General features: G+C 49.6%; 1 protein-coding gene across 4 annotated transcripts in view; it reads left to right on the top strand.

Moving 5' to 3' along the window:
• The first annotated feature begins 7214 nt into the window (after positions 1–7214).
• The window catches only part of MED15 (mediator complex subunit 15), a 59694-nt gene continuing 47680 nt past the window's right edge, over positions 7215–19228 (top strand). For 2 of the 4 annotated variants that reach the window (XM_033097789.1, XM_033097787.1), the window contains exon 1: positions 7215–7359. In XM_033097789.1, the coding sequence (XP_032953680.1) occupies positions 7292–7359 (68 nt within the window). In that variant the 5' untranslated portion in view covers positions 7215–7291. The remainder of the gene's footprint in view (positions 7360–19228) is intronic. The other 2 variants (XM_033097790.1, XM_033097788.1) reach the window with 1 other exon arrangement.

The raw sequence follows: 19228 nt of genomic DNA, 5'->3' as shown, positions 1-19228 counted from the left end.
AGGTAACCCCCCCCCCGTCAGTTGTATAACAGATGAGGACTTTTGGGGAGTGGGAAAAGCATTCCAGGAAGGAGACAGTGTCAGCAAAGGCATGGAGGTGAGATACAGGGGAAATGAGTGGTCAGAAGTTTCTGGGCCTGAAGGGGAAGTTGAGGTCCAGAGCCTGCCCTCTGGAGGTGTATGTGACCCTGAGGGAAGGCTTCAGCCAAGGCCGGCAGATGTGGGAGGCAGCTGAGCAAGGGGGCAGCAGGGAAGTTGTAGCCTTAGGCAATCAGGGATTGAGGACAGAAGGCAGTGCTGCTTCGAAATCTGGAAAGGAGGCAGGTTCCTGAGTACCCCTGAGTGATAGGTGAGGAGGGGTAAGCCCAAGACATGGCGGGAGACTGCAGGACTACCCTACTCACAAGGAGATTAGAGCAAGAGCAGGTTTGGGGGAAGACAAGGCCCAGCTTGGCCCCAGACAGGATGAGGAGTCTGCAGATGTCCAGCTGAGGGCCTTTCTAGGGGAGTCGGGCTAGAGGTGAGGTCATGGGCATATCATACACTTTAGCCAGAGGAGATACACAAAACCAGAACAAGTATGAGGAAAAGGAGAGTGGGCTGAGGGCAGAGCAGGAAGTACACCAGTGTCTCAGGGGACACCCAGAGAGCAAGAACCCACAGAAGGAACAGGGCAGGAGTAATCTGAAAGGCCCTATGGGGCCCAGTTTGAGAGTGGCCCCAAAGGGTAGAGGAGAGGCAAAGCCCCTGGATCTGCAACAGGGAGGCTTTTTATGTGTTCACAGGAGCCCTCTCCTCAGATTGGCAGAAGCTGACCTGCAGTGACAGGTGTGAAAGGATGTGAAGACAGGAAGACTGCAGGGATGGGCCTGGCCTCTGAGATGAGGACAGATGGGACCACAGCTTAACGAGAGAGACTGAAGGAGAGCACCTTTAGGGTAGGAGGAAGGAGCTGGAAGGTAGACAAAGCAAGGATGAATAAGGAGGAAGAGGCCAGGAGAAGGCAGGGTGCTGGCCAGGACAGAGGGGAGAGGACATTTCCCCAGTCTTCTCTGAACTAGAGGGACCATTATCACAAAATACACCCCGACCAAATCAGTGGTTCCCCTACTGGAAAGTTCTAGAGGAGGGGAGTACAAGATAGCCCAAGGCCTCAGAAGCTGCCATGTGCAGGATAATATGGTGTCCACCCATGGATGAGTTTGCTTTCTAGGAGATGCTCTGTTCTACGAGGGTACGAACTTTACCTGCTACTTCATGACTGTATTCCCAGCACCTAGAACAGGGCTGGCACTCAGTAGGTACTAAGTAAATACAAGTAGAGGGAAGTTGAGTAGAGAGAAATGAAAGGCAGAGAGGTTAAAGGACCAGTATAGATAATGGTAGACTTTCGAAACCTCAACGTAATGGAAGATATCTGAAAGGAAAAGACAAACACACTTGTCTCCAAAATAATTTGATCACAGGGCAGCCGGTTAGCTCAGTTAGTTAGAGCACCGTGCTCTTAACAACAAGGTTGTCAGTTCAATCCCTACATGAGCCACTGAGAGCTGCGCCCTCCACAGCTAGATTGAAACAATTACTTGACTTGGAGCTGATGGATCCTGGAAAAACACACTTAAATAAATTAAAAAAAAAAAAAAAAAGTTGGGCTGGCCTGGTGGCTCAGGTGGTTGGAGTGCCGAAATAAACATGAAATAAACACTCAAAAGAGGACAAATAACTTAATAACTGAGAGAGCGTCAATATTAGTGAAAGTAAAAGAAATGCAAATGACAAAAATATTCCTCAAATATATTTGCAACATATATAACAGACAAAAGATTATTATCCAGAATATATAAAGAACTTCTAAAAATCAATAATTAGAAAGTCAGTCAGAAAAATGTTAAAGGATATTTACTGAAAACGCACAGAAGAGGAAACCCCAGTGGATGTAAATAAAAGAAGTAGAGTTCGATCTCATTATCAGGAAATGGAAATGATATACCACACTTTCACACATCGTTAGAAAAAAAATTATTCTGACACTTATTAAAACAGTAAGGATGATTATTCAGAAGTATTGCAATAGGTGAATGTCGATAGGGGAGAGAGATTGAGCTCAACTCTGAATATAGCAAAGACAGCTGGAGATTTATAACCAAGGATCAGACTGAGGGGATTCAGTGGATGTAAAATTACTGAGACATCAAGAGTGGGGGGATTTTTGCTAAACTGGCCTGACAGGATTATCAAAGGTGGGAGATCAGGAACTTGATCAGGTATCAAGGGTAGGGGATTCTCCCTAAACTGACTTAGCAGAATTCTTTGCTAAGACTCGCCTAAGCAGGTCAGAGACAGGATAGGGGCCACGTTTGAGGCCTAGGCAAGAAAGGGGCTCAGAGGAGCCTGACTAAAATTAGGTCAAGAAGAGAGTCAACATATAAAATAGGTTGAGATCAAGTGTTGGTCGGTGAGGGTGGGAATGTACGTACATTGCTGATGGTAATATACATTGGAACAGTCAACTTGGAACATATAGTGTTTTTAAAATATGTCTGCAAATTCTTTGACTCACCTCCTTTCAAAAGGTAGAGGCCAGTCTTCCTCCCCATGAATGTGGGCTGGACTTAGTGACTGGTTTCGAAGGAATAGAATGAGGCAGAAGTAAAAGCATGTGATTTTCAAGGCCAGGTCATACAAGGCATTGCAGCTTCTGTCTTGCCCAGCCTGCAGGAAGTGAACCTCCATGTCATGAAGACACTCACGGAGTCCTGAAGAGAGGCCTCCATGGAACTGAGACCTCTGTCAAAACCAATACCAACTTGTCATCCAGGAGTGAGCTGCCTTGTAAGCAGATCCTCCAGCCCTAGTCAGGCTTTCAGAGGACTGTACTCTGAAGTCCAATATCTTCATGGAACCTCAGGAGAGACTGAGCCAGAACCCAGCTAAACCTCTGCTAAATTCTTGACCCACAGAAATTGTAAAAGATAAAAATGTTTATTATTGTTGTTTTCAGCTGCTTGGCTGTGGCAGTTTCATTTGCCGTGGTTTTAGTTACCCATGGTCAACTGTAGTCCAAACATAATAAATGGAAAATTCTAGAAATAAACAATTCATAAGTTTTACATTGTGTACCATTCAGGGTATCAGGATGAAATCGCACCTTCCCACTCCATCCCACCCAGGACATAATCATCCCTTTGTCCTGAATCTCCACACTGTATGTGCTACCTGCCTGTTCATCAGTCACTCAATAGCCATATCAGTTATCAGACTGACTGTGGTGGTATCGCAATGCTTGCATTCAAGTAACCCTTATTTTACTTAATGATGGCCTCAAAGCCATTCACAACACTTTTGTTACAGTATATTGTTATAATTGTTCTACTTTATCATTAATTTTCTTGATCTCTTACTGTGCCTAACTTATAAACTTCATTATAGGTATGTATGTATAGGAGAAAAACGTAATAGCCAACTATATACTTTAATTTAAAAAAAAAAAGTGTTACCAGACCAAAGTCCATGTGCCCCACGTTACAAAAGGCCAAAACTCAAAATGTCAGTGTTTGGAGTAAGGAAAATTTTATTGATTGAGATGGAAAATCCATCGTAAGAGAGCACAGAGTTCAGGCTTCTTTTATGTCAAGGGAAGGGGAAATGGAGGGGCAAGAGGTGATTAACGACTCCATCTGGGAGCCAGCAGGGGACAAAGGGACATTGTACTTAGTCTATTGACCCTAGTTGATGTGAGTCTGGTCAGGAGGTTCCTGCAAATCTTTGATAAACAATCATTATTTTTGTAAATATTTCCCTTATCTCCTCAGAAGAAGCACTTTCTGGTAAGGGGCTGTTTTTGTAAGACATAAGCCACAAGCAGAATTCCTCTAATGATTAGTATGTCTATATGCAAGACTAAGCAGAAGCTATTAGCCTGAAGACCACAGGAACAAAGCAAGCTTGCATAAGATGGAGTCACTGTTACAAAAATATACATAGTGTTCAGTACTATCCTCGGTTTGGTTTCAGGCAGCCACTGATAAGGACTACTGTAATTTGTTATGCAAGAGCATTAGATAACTAATACCTAGGACAATTGGCAGTAGCTATTAACATTTAAATAAAATGTAAAGTGGCTCTCTGGAAACCAACAATTCCAATCTGGGTATCTATATCGAAGAAATACCCCCAGATGGCATCAAAACAGCACAGCAGAGGTTATTTATTGCAGCATACTTTCTCCCCCCTCCCTTTCTTCCGCCTCCCCCCGACTCTGGTTCAAGCCGTTGTTTCTCAGTCTAGTTGTGTAGGACACAGCTCCCTGGCCCATGCTGGTATTATGCGCTCCCCCTGGCTGAGGTAGTCCGTCACCAGTCGTGGGTCAGGCGCTCACGACTCATGGCAGCACACAGTAGCCCCTGCCAACCTCTGGCTACTAATGGCAGCCCAGCTCCAGGGAGAGCCGTTGTTCACAATCTTAGCTGTAGAGGGCGCAGCTCACTGGCCCATGTGGGAATCGAACCCGCGACCTCGGCGTTAGCACTCCAACCACCTGAGCCACCAGGCCAGCTCTGCAGCATACTTTCAATGTGAAAAAGTAGAACCACAGTGAATGTCCCTAAATAAACTATGATGACTTGGTACTGTGGGATGACCTGTAGCAGGTGACCTAGAGGCTATGATGTAGCAATAACTCGTTAAGTGACAAGGACAAATTGTGGAAAGACACATATTATGCCATTTATGCAAGATACAACCAGTCCTTTGAGGACTGAAGGCATCCACAGCCTTCAGCTCACTGTCTCCATCAAGAAGACTTCTTACGGGCCAGCCCGGTGGCTCAGGTGGTTAGAGCTCCATGCTCCTAACTCCGAAGGCTGTGGGTTCGATTCCCACATGGGCCAGTGGGCTCTCAACCACAAGATTGCCAGTTTGATTCCTTGAGTCCCGCCAGGGATGGTGGGCTCCGCCCTCTGCAACTAAGATTGAACATGATTGAACATGACACCTTGAGCTGAGCTGCCACTGAGCTCCCGGATGGCTCAGTTGGTTGGAGCGCATCTTCTCAACCACAAGGTTGCCGGTTCGACTCCCGTAAGGGTTGGTGGGCTGCGCCCCCTGCAACTAGCAACGGCAACTGGACCTGGAGCTGAGCTGTGCCCTCCACAACTAAGACTGAAAGGACAACAACTTGAAGCTGAACGGCACCCTCCACAACTAAGATTGAAAGGACAACAACTTGACTTGGAAAAAAGAAAAATCCTGGAAGTACACACTGTTCTCCAATAAAGTCCTGTTCCCCTTCCCCAATAAAATCTTTAAAAAAAAAAAAAAAAAGGAAGACTTCTTATGATTCAATGCTGTTTGAACAGGACTTTATCTGGGAGGATGAAGTTGCAAATAACTGTACAGTGTCTTTCAGGAACTTCCTGAGAATCCATTTATCTGAACAATATGCTACTAAGCAAACACCAAAGAGGGTGACACTTCATTTTATCCTGATGACAAACTCAACAGGATTCTGGACCTCTGTCTGTCTGGAAATTTGTGTCTGTTGCTCTCTTGGCCTTCTTAGAATCAGAGTGCAGAAACAGTGGAGTTGTCCTAGGGACCCTATTAACACACTCACTTGATTTGGAAGTGAGGTCTTCCTTTTCTTCCAAAAGCCCCAGGGAGTCTAATTTGCCAGAGGGTTTGACAGTGAGGAGTAGCTTTGCCAATGAGATTATGAGGCCAATGTTTTCCATAAACTGATGAATGGAATCGCAGGGCTAAGGATCTAAATAACAAAATGCATCTGAAGTCTGTCTATATAGGATACATTGCAGTTATACTTTGTCAGTGATTCACAGAGAAATATTTAGATGTACACTTAAAAATATGCAAGAATGGTGATGGTGGCACCTTATGAATATGTAAGTATGATAAAAAGCACTGAATTGTACACTTTAAAAGAGTGAATTATATGGCATGTGAGTTATATTTCAATTTTTAAAAATGTGCTAGAGGGATACACATAGGGTGATGAACCACTCAGACTGGCCTGGGACTGAGGGTGTTGCAGGGACACAGGACTTTCAGAGCTAAAACTGGGAGAGTCCTGGGCAAACCAGGACAAGTTGATCACCCTAGGTACAGAGTTTTAAAAAATGAGAGCAAAACAGTTTGAAGATGTGAACAGGTCTCCTATTACAAGATCTTTGTGAGCAAGAGGTTCCCTTTGGGGAACCTGTTCACTCCCTCCTCTCCCAATCCCCATTCCCCACCCCAAGCTCCTGCCTGGGGCACAGGGACAAGGGGTGTACACAGCCCAGCCTGGGTCTGACACTTATTAGGCATTAGTAGGTGCCAGTTCACACTCTCTGATGCCCAAACCGGTGATTACACATTTGTGGACCATATGGGCTTAAGACTTTTGCTACCTGCCTTATTTTCCCACGGGCACAGACAAGGGCCCCACAGGTTCAATATGGCAGAACTTTTACCTTCCTAAAAGGCTCTCCCGCATTTCCCGCCTTCCCGTTTGCCTCCACCCAGACAGCACGTTTGTGTGCATCTGGCAGACCTGGGCTGTGTTCTCCATGTACAGGACATGGCTGTTGGGCCAAACAGGTAAGCCCATGTCTAAAAATAAATGTGTTTTAGGTTCCTCACATCCTCAACCCCTACAAAATACAGCCGTTGGTTGGATATGAAATTCAAAAAGCCTAATGGAGATAAGCAACGATGAAAGTCTATCTGGTTACTCTCCTTATGCGGCTCTGGAAGGCAGTCGCAGCAAAGCAGGGCCCAAATCATGTGGGCACAGTACCTGGCATGCAGTGGGTGCTGATAAATATTTGACTAACAAATAATCTGCATAGCATCCGCTGTAGATAGCAGGCAGCTTGGCGCGGCACCCCTCCTGGACTTGGTGAGGCCAGCACACACAGTAGGATCGCAGGAAATACAGGAGTCCAGGCGCGGGCCTGCTGCGGGCAGCAATGGTAGCACTGCGTAGCCACGGCTCTCCCGCATCCTTTCTTGTCAGCTCAGGGCATCTGGTATACCAGCCCCGCGTGAGAGCCGCGCTGAGAGAGGTGTGACTGGCTTGGGGTAACCTAGGGGCTCCGAGGACTCCCGGAGCGCCGTTGGGGAACTCCATTTCCCACAGGCCTGCGCGCGCAACTCCATTTCCCACAATTCCCGCTCCGCTTCCGGCGCGGCCGACGCGCTGGGGACGGCTTCCGGGTTTGGGCCTGGCGCTGCGGTTGAGGCGGCGGCGGCGGCCGAGTGGGACACGGGAGGTGGGAGCTGGGGGACCGGCATGGACGTTTCGGGGCAGGAGACCGATTGGCGGAGCGCCGCCTTCCGGCAGAAGTTGGTCAGTCAAATGTAAGTAGGGGCCGAGGTGGTGGGCGGGATCTCCGGATCTTCGCCCCCTCAGTCCCCCACCCCCACCCCCGGCGACCAGGCCCGGGTCGGACCCATGGGAGACTTAGGGCGCTGGGACCCGTGGGGGCTCGAAGGCGCCGGGAGGCCAAAGGCGTCGGGGACCCGCGTGAGTCCCAGGGTGCGGCCCTTCCCCGGCTGTCCCCACCGTTCTTGGCCGACACTGGCTGCTTGTTAGCTTTCCTGGGGCCGAACTCTGCAAACCCTTGAGCCTTGGCTTATGAGTCATCGTCCTGAGCTTTCTCATTCGTCTTTTGTGTGCTTTGGGTGCACAGTTTCCCGTGTTTTGAATCACTGAATACGAAAAAGAAAAGGGGCAGCTCGTAGTGGCTTTAGAAGGTCTGGGTGCTTTGTGATTCCTCTTCCAGAAAAGCGCATCAGAGTGAAAGATTGGAGGGAGGTGGATGGAAGATGAGGTTGGGAGGCTAGGTACTGGGGCTGTGGGCTTTGGGGACGGAGAATCTACGGGTGTCGAGCCCCCAGTGTGGACTTTGCTGAAGAGTGGCAGGAAGAGGCTGTCAGGAAGCCACTGTCTATTGGGAGGAGGGAGTGAAGCTCTGGGATTAGTGCTTCCTCCCCACAGCCTCAGTTGCTAAACCCCTCAATACAGAGGCTGCCAGTGCACTCAAGTCTTCACCTAGCGGACCTCCAGCTCCTCATCGACTGCTCGTTTCATTTAGCAGTCTGTTACTGAGCTTACTGGCATGTTGTGCTAGCCACAGATCTGCCTGAGAACAGCCCCTGCCTTCAAGGAATGCACTACCGTAAAGCAACAGTTACAATTCAGTCTTTCTTCTAAGGGAAGAATTGACAGTTTGCTTGAGCAGGCCAGGAACAGCTTTGTGGAGTAAGTAGGTGAATAAACTGCGTCTTAAAACAAGTAGGAGTGTGAAGGGCCATCATTCCAAGCTGAGGAGTGGGGAAGTGTAAGCTCTCACTGCGTGGAAAATATTGCTGTAGGCTGAGAGTTCTGGGGTTTGAGGAGTTAGGAGGCTCAGGAGATGGTAATGGAATGAGGGTGAGCAGGTGCTAACATGTTAGTGCTGTGCTAAGGAATTGAGCCTGTATTTGGCATGTGGCCTGCTTTGAGGTAGTGAAATGCCAGAGTTGGAAAGATCCCCTTAGTCCCTGGAGACAGATCAAGAACAGAGGAGAGAGGCCAGTTAAGCCATTATGAGAGTTTTGAGCTCTTGGGGTCTGGGGACCTGTCATTTCTCATCCCTGTATTCCCACTGTTAGATCACTGCCTGTCACATTGCTCCATAAAATGGTTGAGAATGACCTAGTCAGGCAAGAGATTATAAAGGCCTGCATTAGACAGTGGTAGAAACTGAAAGAGGAAGACGATTCCAGAGAAAGAAGAGAGGGAGCATAGACAGTCGTCCTTGATGACTAACTGGATGGAGGGGGTGGGGTGCAGCAATGTGGAAGGAAGGAAATAGGGTGGAATGCTGGGAAACCTCTTAGTACAGTGGAAGGAATGGGGCGCGTAGAGTTAGTGGTTCTGGGCACTGCTCTGGAATCGTCGGGACAAATCTGCAGATATTGCAGAATCAGTGAACTTTTTTTTATATATATGCACTGGAATTGTCTATAGATGAAATCTTGAGGGATGGTCCATTTCAGGGCTGCAGCAAGATGCCCCCCATCCCCGAAAGATTCCTCTTTGGGGAAGCCCAGAATGTAAGAACAGGAAGAATGAGGAGTTGCAATCAAAGAAAATAGGGAGGGTGGGGCCGTGTCTGAGGGCTGGGGGGGTGATGGAAGAGTCTTTGGGTATCGGGAACCGACTGGATACCTCACAATTCAGCTTTCTTCTGCTTCCAGGGAAACTAGGCTCCTTTTTTGCCAGATTGCTGCTTGTGTATTGGTTTTCTATTGCTGCCGTAACAAATTACCACAAATACAGTGTCTTAAAGCAACATAAATTTATTATCTGACAGTTTCTGTAGATCAGAGGTCTAGGTGGGCTCCTCCGACTTCTGCTTAGGGTCATACAAAGGCTGAAATCAAGAGGTTGGCAGGGATGCATTTTTTCCTGGGGGCTCTGAGGTAGAATTTGCTTTCAAGCTCATTCAGGTTGTTGGCCAAGTTCAGTTCCGTACAATTGTAGGACTGAGGTGTCCTCATTACTTACTGGCTGTTTGTTAGTCAGGGGTCAGTCTTGGTTGCTAGAGGCTGCCTTCATTCTTTCTCATACTTTCTATGTGGCCCCTTCCAGCAAGGGTGGATTCTTCTGTGCATCTGTGACTTAAGTCAGAAAAAATTCTCTACCAAAGGCTCCGATTAGATTGGGCCCACTTGGATAATCCAGGACGATATCCCTATTGTGACGTCTGTAACCTTAATTACCTCTGGAAAAGTCCCTTCTGCCACATAATGTAGCTGTTCACAGGTTTCCCAGATTCGATCCTGGACATCTTTGAGGAGTTCTTCTGCCTACCACTGCTGGCATGAGCGGTTTCAAACGTCGTCTTCCTAACATGGTGTGGGTGTTCTTAGTGTGATTCTTGGTGCCTGGATTTATTGTGTTCACAGGGTTAAGAAAAGGGGATTTGGGTTAGGATACTTGACATTGGGGTGGGATTCTTGACATGCTGTTAATTTTCATTTTGTTCAGTGTTTGTGCTGCTGTTTAAAAGTTGTCCATCTTCGGAAATGTTTTGAACCCAAGTGATTTATAGTTGAGTGAGGGAATAAAGAAAGCATAACGAAGAACTGGAAAGTTTCCGTGGAAGAGAAAGTATCTGATAGTTGGTTCACTATTTCTGCTTAGCTCTTGGGTATCTACCAAGAGAACAACACTTCAGAGAGGGCTAAATAAACTTGTCTCCCAGCCTCCACTGAGAAAAAGTGGGTGGGAGAGCCCTTGCGGGAGCTCTCTAATACAGCCTCTTCTTTTTTTTTTTTTTTATTAGTTTCAGGTGCACAAGACAAAGTAATACTTAGACGTTCATCATTTATATCCCTCACACTGTGTGAACCCCCCTCCCCTATCCACTATCTCTCGGACATCGCACACAGCCATTGCATTTCCACCGTCTCTATTCCTAATGCTGTACTCCGCTTCTTGTAAGTATGTACATACATACATATAATATATATAAAATGATAGTTGGCATTCATTATTGTTCAGCTTCAGCTTCAGGTGTACAGTGCAGTGATCAGGCATCTACATCATCCCTGAGGTGGTCTCCCTAATGAGACAAGTGTCCATCGGATACCCTACAAAATCTTTACAACATTATTGATTACGTTCCCTAAATTGATTTTCAAAACCCCGTGGCCATCTTGTGGTTACCGACTGTTTTCTAATCCCCTCACCTTCCCCCTTATCCCCCCCCCATCTAGCAACCCTCAGTTTTTTCCTATGTGCAGCCTCTTCTTAGCCCTCCGCTGCGCTTCCTCATCTCGGCCCGTCCTGGACTGCTGCCTCCCTCGCTGTGTGCTGTCCTGCTGAAAACCTAGCAGTGACTTTCCAGAATATTAGAACAAAACTCCAGATGGCCCACTCTCAGCCCCTCACCATGGCCTATTCTAGCCACCTCTTCTTATATCCCCACCCTGATACAGCCTCTCTGGTCTCTCAGCTTCTTGAACATTCCAAGTTCTTTCTTTATTCTCTCTTTAAACAACGTATTATCAAGTATTTAAGGTATTTGACAATGAGTAGACTCCCTCCACTATATTCATGACCAGCTCCTTCTCTTCGTTTAGGTGTCTGCCTAAGTATCAAATTCTCAGGAACCTTTCCTGCCCACCTTGCCTAAAGTGGGTCACCCCTTTGATAAATTGTATTTCACCCTCTTAGTTTCCTGTAGGACCCCAGTCCTATGAAACATGGCACCTGGCATGTAAAACGCTGTTGAGGAGTGCAAGGGTATTTTCCTGGGACTTTGTGCACCAGGCTCTCGTACGACAGTCGCCTCCTTTACCTGTGCCAACGTGCATTGTGAAGCTCCGGAACCCCACTTTCTCCACTGCTAGCTGAATAACCTTGGGCAGGATACTTTCTGGATCGGCTCCCTTACCTACGAAATGGCAGGAGTCCACTGTGTCTCAGGAAAGGTGGGAGGGAAAAACTCCTAGTTGAGGGCTCAGAACTCAGTGGTGAGTTCCCTGACACCTCTTCCCGGGGCCCCTGTAGGAGTTGGAGCCTTGGATGGTTAGGGGAGCCTGGTTAGGGGAAGGGAGCCTGTGGGAGGGTAGTTGTGCAACTGTTGTTGGATTCATCTTGGCTTTTCATTTTACTCCCACTCTCCTTGCAGGACCACAGGAGAAGCCCCCTTAGAACCCTTGAGCCGGTCTCTGTGGGCCTTGGGCCTTCCTGATGGTATTTTTGGATTAGTGTTGAGCATATGTCTGGTCTGTAGACTCCCGGAGAACAAGCATTTCTGTGTAGTGACCAGCACGCACCTGACAGAGAGTAGATAAGCGGTGAATAAATGAAAGAACCTAATCGGGCCGGCCCAGGTGGCTCAGGTGGTTGGAGCGCCGTGCTCCTAATGCCGAGGTCACCGGTTCGATTCCCACATGGGCCAGTGAGCTGCGCCCTCTACAGCTAAGATTGTGAACAACAGCTCTCCCTGGAGCTGGGCTGCCGTGAGCAGCCCAAGGTTGGTGTGGGCTGCTGTGAGCTGCCGCCGGCTACCGTGTTGCCATGAGCGGCTCCAGCCAGTGTGAGTGGCCGGCTGGCCGGTAAGAGTTGCCGTGAGCGGCCAACAGACGACTGGCGACCGACTGCCTTAGCCGGGGGAGTGCAAGGCTCATAATACCAGCATAGGCCAGGGAGCTGTGTCCTATACAACTAGACTGAGAAACAACGGCGTGAACCGTAGTGGGCAGGGGAGGCGGAATAACGGGGAAAGAAAAAGGACTTCATCAATCACTTCTTCCCAATTCTTTAAAATTTTTGCCGTCTTATTCTTGAGACTTTTATACCTCCCACCTCTCAATACAGCAGATTTCACAGATAAGTGTGGAATAAATAAATGTCTGTTGGGCTGAACAGATTGCAGAGGGAAACAGACCCTGAGGGGAGGGCAGCCCCGTATCAGGGTTCTAGTCAAGTGCCGGGGGGCTCAGGGAGCATGGGGGGGTCAGGCAGACATGTCAGCCACCTCTTCTGCTAAAGCCCCCAAGGGAGATGATTGTGACCTCCAGGTCAGGGACACAGGAGAAGGGGAGATTTCAGCCTAGGTGGTAAGGAGAAAGTCAGGTGCTGTATAGGCAGAAACAAAACAAAGCAAGAACCAGAAGGATCAAAGCACAAACTGAGCAGCAACTGCCGAGAGTCTGGAGAGACCCTCCGTAGGATGGCGCGAGCCCTGAGACTAGCGCGTCCAGATCCTGCCTGGGAGTGTCCCTCCTCCGGCAGAAGTGAGTAAGTCTTGCCCGAGCTTTATCTGTGGCTGATCCTACTCGGGCCTCCCGATCGCCCTGTGCCCTCCTGGTCCGACTCTGGTCTTTGTTTTTCAGTGGAGAAGTAGCTGAGCCCGTCTGCTTTCTTTATAGCCTGGTGTCTAAATGACAGGGCTGGTTTCTGTGTATAACCCACTACTAGAAGGCTCTCTCCCTGAGGCCAGGGGCCCTGTGTAATCACCTTGAAGCCCCAGTGCCCCTGATGGCAATCAGGAAATGATTGTTGAGACACTGGCTTTAGAGTCCTGACCCTTGGCTCTACTGCCTCTAGACCAGGAGTGACAGTGACCCAAGGGGACACAAGGCCTCAGTCATCTAGCTGCTCAGGAGTCTGGGGCTTTCTCAGCAGCAGCAATAGCAGCAGCTGACGTGTAGTGTGTGTGTGGGGGGCGCTATGCCAAGCCCTGTTGCAAGAGTTGACATGTTAGCTCATTGAGGCTTCATGCTTGCGCTGCCGGCAGATGCACTTGTCACTCCCATTTTTCAGATGAGGAAACTGAGGCATAGAAGAGAGGATGCTGCTACTTGTAGTTATACTCTGCATATTATAAATGAGTTCTTGCTGAACTGCAGCAGGACAGGAGAGGCAAATCGCCTTTTAATAATCTTTGAAAGAGAAGTCACACCTTTTTGGGGGCAGGGGTGAAGAGGAGGGATGGCAGCTGGACGTTAACCCAAGCTAGGTGCGCTGGAGGAGTCCGTGCGAGGAGCCTGCTGCTGGCGGGCATCCTTTTGGCAATTTTAGCAACTCCCCATGGGTCATTGGACCCCAGCTAGTGGCTGGCCCTCCTGCCACTGTTTGGCACAGCACTGTGGGCATAGCACAGCAAGCCCTTCCTGACCACATAGGCTGCAGCCAGTCCCTGAACTTCCCAGCTCCCTTTTGTAGGGGCTGCACCCACCCCTACGTCCGTTCGTGACGAGAGTCTTCTAACTCACTGCCATGCTTGACGAGGTGGCTGTGGCTAGTCCGGGACCTGTGTTGGGCTTTCGGAGGTGGGAAGGATCATGACCACATGGTCATCTGTCACAAAGGACAAGGGGGGACCTGCCCCCTTTAAAGCCTTCCTCGGGGCAATCATGTTGGGTACATACCCTACTTTTTTAAAGGAATTCTGATGAATTTTTAAAAATTGAAACTGGAAAGTTTAAATCATAAAACCAAGTAGTATAGTTTAAAGACCCCCATGCCCATGTACCCATCACTCAGCTTCGAGTTATCAACTCTTGCTTCGTGGGCTCCATCCCCTGCTCCAATTATTTTCATGTTTTGAATGTTTGAGTGGCCACCCAGTGCCTGTGGATTCACCTGTGAGCCTAGCTCCTTCCTCCCGGGTCTGCACCTGCGCACCCAGCCCGCCACACTGTGCTGCCCCGGCTCCTCCCTCACAAGACTCCAGCTCTTTCTCACCCTGGCGGCTCTGCACCCGTCCCACCTGCGGCTGAGAACTGCAGTCCCATTCCACTCCTCCCAGGACACCGGGCCCCCACGGCCCCCTGCTCGTCATACAGGCTCTTACTAGTTTGCATTTGGATTGTTTGAGCTGTTTCCCCTACTCTGAATCCCTCAGGGCACAAACCAGCTTTTGTGAGTGGAGTGGATCCCCTGTTCAGGCTCTGGTGATAGTGGCCTAACCTGCAGGGCTTTCACCTCAGCTGGAGGAAGTCCTGCCCCAGGCGAGGGAAGAGCAGGCATCCTCACAAGGCCCTGCTGGGGCACATAAATGAGCTCATTTTTCTGGAAGGCTGGCAATCCACTTATCCCAGTAACCTTCACGTTAAAATGTGCCTTTCTTTAGGCATTTCCTCCACGGCCGCACGCAGGAGCTGAGGGTGCAGCGGGGTGGTGAGGAGGCTGCTCATCTCCACAGCACGTCAGGAGTGGGCCGGGGAGACACGCTGGTGAGAGCTGGGTTCCATTTGTTGTTGTGGCTGCCGGTCGGGGCTTGCTGCTGCTGTGCAAAACGCGGCCATGCTCCGGAACACGGTGCTGTGGAGAAGGGCAGTCAGCGAGCAGCGTGCTGTGCCACGGCCGCGTCTTGTTAAACAGACATCTTTAGCTGGCTGTCTGAGTGATTTTAGTTCTCTTTGTAATTTGTAGCATATATATGTATGTGTATTTTTGTTCACAATAAGCACAGTGCATCCTTTTGTAATCAGAAATCTTTTGAAGCAGTAGACCCTGTCTGCCAGCGGAGAGCAGGTGGCTGTGGTCACAGACAGCTGCCGTGAGGCGGAAAGTCCCCATGTGCTCTGCCTTCAGGGTGGTGTCCTCTCACCTGGGCCCCGAGTGCCAGTACAACCTTCTTAAGACGATTCTATCCTTTCCACCCCACAAAGGAGCATTCCCCTTTCAATCTGAAGCTGCCTTGCCAGCTGACACTCCCTCCGTGAAAGAGCCCCAGCTAGATGCTCCCTGCTCCGTGCTGGTCCCCTGGACACCATCAGGGCTGGCTCTCCCTCTGTCACTCTTTCTCTTCCCTGTTGGAGGTTTGCCCATGGCCTCATTCCCTCCTTTTGAGCCCTGATGGCTCAGCCCACTGCGGTTCCTACTTCCTTTTGAGTTTGTAGAGCCCTCACTGGGTGCATCCTGGCATGAACTGAACAGATGAACTCTTTTTTGCTATTTTTACACACTTTTTTTCCCTTTGCCAACAGTATTATAAATTCCTTGAGTGTAGGAGCTGGTGTTATACCTACCTTCACATCTCATTTAGCGCCTAGGAGGGTGCGTTGGCAGCTTGCTGGGGCTCTTTCTCTGTCAGTGCCACCTAAACACAGAACTGCTTCTCATTTGAGCCCTTCTTTGTCTCCTTCTTTTCCTTCTCCTCTCCTCCTTCTCCCCACTTCTCCCACTCCTCCTCCTTCCCCTTCTTCATTTGAGACATTTATTTAAAGACAAAGGGGAGTCCAGACTGTTACTAGATGGTTCTATTTAACATATAAGCAAATGAGTACCTAGTCCTGGAGAACAAAGGAACCCAGGCTTAATCATCTCGAAACCCACCTTGAGGGGGATGCCCAACCTCCACTTCAGTAATGAATCTTCCTAACCTGGGCTGGGCTTGTTAACGAAGCTCCAGGATTGAATGAGTTAAGTATCTCAACGTGGATTTAGAGCATTGAGTCTTTGGAGAAGTCCTTTGACACCTCTAAGTCCCGATTCTCTTTTTGTTTTGAGAATGTTTCAAACATGTCAGAGTTGCAAGAATAGTAGAGAGCGCTTGGGCGTACCCTTCCCTCGGATTCAACAGTTCTCGCTTACGAGCGTTTTCTTGCTGCTCATCATTGATAAATAGTAGCCGGCTGCTGTCTTGCTCCCTTCTCCTTGGAATGTGCCAACGGGGTGGGGGCAAGTGGGGGTGGGGGAGGTGAGACCTGGGTGCAGGTCAGCCTTTGAGCTGAGCCGTTTGCGTCCAGTCCAGGAGAGGGACAGCAAGGTGGGTGGGTCCGAAAGGCCCCCACCTCTGGGGCTCGTGCTCTTCCTAGTCTGCGTACCCCTACTCCTTCCGGTGTATCCTCCCGTGGGTGTGGGGAGGCAGTGCTTGTTGGTTAAGAAATGGTTTATCCCCATCCCCGCTGTCATTCTGTTCTGCTCTCTCCTTTCCAACTTCCTTTCTTCAGTCCTCATCAGAGGGGACATTTGGGGAAGTGATCTGGCCTGTGTGTGGGTGGGAGCCCCTGTTATAAAATAGAAAGAATGCTGGGCTTACCCTGAGAAGCCCTGGTGGAGCACCCTGGGTCTTTCCGTCACCACAGGTTTGCTTCGCTTCACGCTAGGGAGGATTCGTGCCTGGCTCAGTGCTGCCCGCGCAAGTCTGTGGAATCCCAGCCTGGTAGGAGGTTAGGCCCGAGGCTGGTCAAGTCCAAAGCCAAGGATGGGGCAGGGGCGGGGTCCCGGGCCAGGGCTCAGGCCCTGCTTCTCTTGTGCAGTGTTTATATGGAATATAACAGACGTACTACAGTGCATGGCACAAGGACACGCCTCTTGAGCATGACTGCATTAAATGAGTGTTCACACATGTCCGTGCCCCGCTCGCCACCACCCAGATCTGCATCGTGAACAGGCCCAGCGCCCAGCAGGCTTCTCCCTGTGCTTCAGGCAGCGCAGACCCTGCCCTGCTCCTCTGATTTCCCTGCCCACAGAAACATTTTTCTTAAACTTCCTGTCATTGGAATTGCACTGTCCAGTCTTGTGTCTGGCTTCTCTCATTCAACGCCACGTCTGTGAAATTGATCCTCGGAGGTAACAGTTCTTATTTATGCCTTGTGTCATTCCACGGCATGACTCTACCCCAGATTACTTTTCTGTGCTGCGCTTGGTGGACACTGGGGTTAGTTCCAGTTGCTGGCTCTGTGAATACAGCGCCAGGGGTGTTCTGGGTCATGTCTTCTGATGGGTACATGTGCTTAGTCTCTGGGCTGTGCACTCAGGGCTGTGTCCAGGGTGTGGCCTCAGCTGTAGCACAGTCTGCCAGTTTTCCCAGGTGGCACGAATTTCCATTCCCACCAGCCGTGTGGGGGGTTCTGCTTCAGACATCTTGCTAACATCTGGCATTGTCAGGGAACCTGCCTTTATGACAGGCACCCTTGTTGATCTTGATGCACTCTCAGATTTGAGCCCCATGGGGTGCAGAGACACTGGGAATGGAAAGGATGATCTCGGAGGGAGAGAAGCTATGAGGCAGGAAAATGTAAAATTTGGTGACTGTGTACGTGCGCGCGGGAGGAAGGGAGGAAGAAAGACACGAGTATGCATGCCAGATGGAGATGAGCCCTGATTCTGTGCTGATTCTGAGAGGTGGGGAGCAAGGTGATGTGTGCAGAGTGTGTGGGGGTGTCAAACCTCCAAGGAGAAAAATCCAGCAGCCAGTGGGAGATGCATGGAGCAAACCTGGAAAAGCAGTCAGCTTCAGGAGCGCCGTGGGTGGGCTGGCGGCCTCCTCGGGTGGGGGCGGCAGACAAGGCTGAGCAGAGGGCCCTGGAGGAGGGCTTTGGTGGGCAGAGCAGATGTGGAAGAAGACTAGGGGGAGAGGATGTGGGCACAAGGAAGCCAGTCCTAGCGGCTCGGGCCTGTCTCCGCCCCCTGCTTCGGTCAGCGTGTTAGGCCCTGTGGGTACAGCACTCCATTCCCTTCCAGATAACATTGTAGAAGATTTCAAAACAGGAAGGCGCTTTCCATAATCTCTGTGCCCAGAGATGGCCATTACTGACGTTTTGATCTATTTCCTCCAGTCCTGTTTCTGTGTACGTGTAACTTGGTCTGTCTTTTGAATATGTAAATACATCTAGCTAAATCTGTATTTGTAAGTGGAATTCGGCTCTAAGTTCAGTTTGAGTTGTGGCTTTCTCATGGCTTAGGTTATGTTTGTGTCCTGGGTGGACCCTGGCTGGGACCCGTGTGGCCACATCCCATGTTCATGTGAGGCACTGACCACGCACGCACAGCACGTGGTGTTGCAGACAACTTCCACGTAGTCACATAGTCCGGCTCTGTCTGGGTAGCTCAGGACTGGACCAACCTCTGGTTGTGGGAGCAGATTTTTCAAGACTTGTTTTGATCAGTTACCGCCCTCAGAGGCCCAAGCTCCTCCAGGCTAAGGGGGACCCTGCAGCTGGAGCAACTCAGAGTGCGTGGTCCCTCCCTGTGTGGCAGCCCGACTGCCTCAGTGGGGGCATTGTTGAAGGAAAGCCTCCTCCAGGCTCCTCGACTGTCACCCTGTGCTTGACGTGAGCATTTAGCTACTACCTTGTTAAAAGCTTCATGATGGACTTTTCCAAACACTCACTGAAGTAGAGACAACAGAAAAATGTCTCCCAGTTACCTCTAAAGTTAGCAACATACGGCCAGGGTTTCACCCATCGCTCCCCACCCCTTCCTGGACTGTTTTAAATCACATCCCAGACACCCTCTGATTTCCACTGCCAGTGCTTGAGTGCAGACCTCTAAAACACAGGACTTCCCCCCACCCCATCCCTAAATACCACAAAGTCATGTGAGATGAACATTTTCATAAATTCTTGGGTTGACAGTGTCCTTCCCACGTGGTTGCCTGGTGATGAGTGGGACGTGCTCAGGGCTGGAACTGGGGTAGTCAGAGTCGTCCCAGGCCTGGAGCCCAGGGGCCACCGCCTGGACAGGGATCAAGAAGTCGCCCCAGCTCTCCTGGTTCTGTTGAGGCCAAACCTCAGAGAAGCTTGAGGTGTCTTCTGAACCCTCTCAGATAATAGCACGCCCTTTTTTAAGGGCGGTGGTTTTTTAGGTGTAGTAGGTCTTTCATGGATCTAGTTCATTGGGAATTGAGAAATCTTGAGAGAAGAGAAAGTGTTTCTTGTGTTTGTGTGATTAAAAAGTTTCTTTCTGCAAGACGAAAATAACCCTTTCCTACAT

Source organism: Rhinolophus ferrumequinum, chromosome 25, assembly GCF_004115265.2.
Source record: "Rhinolophus ferrumequinum isolate MPI-CBG mRhiFer1 chromosome 25, mRhiFer1_v1.p, whole genome shotgun sequence".
NCBI lineage: Eukaryota > Metazoa > Chordata > Mammalia > Chiroptera > Rhinolophidae > Rhinolophus > Rhinolophus ferrumequinum.
The sequence above is the reverse complement of the archived record's forward strand: the minus strand, read 5'-3'. Positions and strand labels throughout refer to the sequence as shown.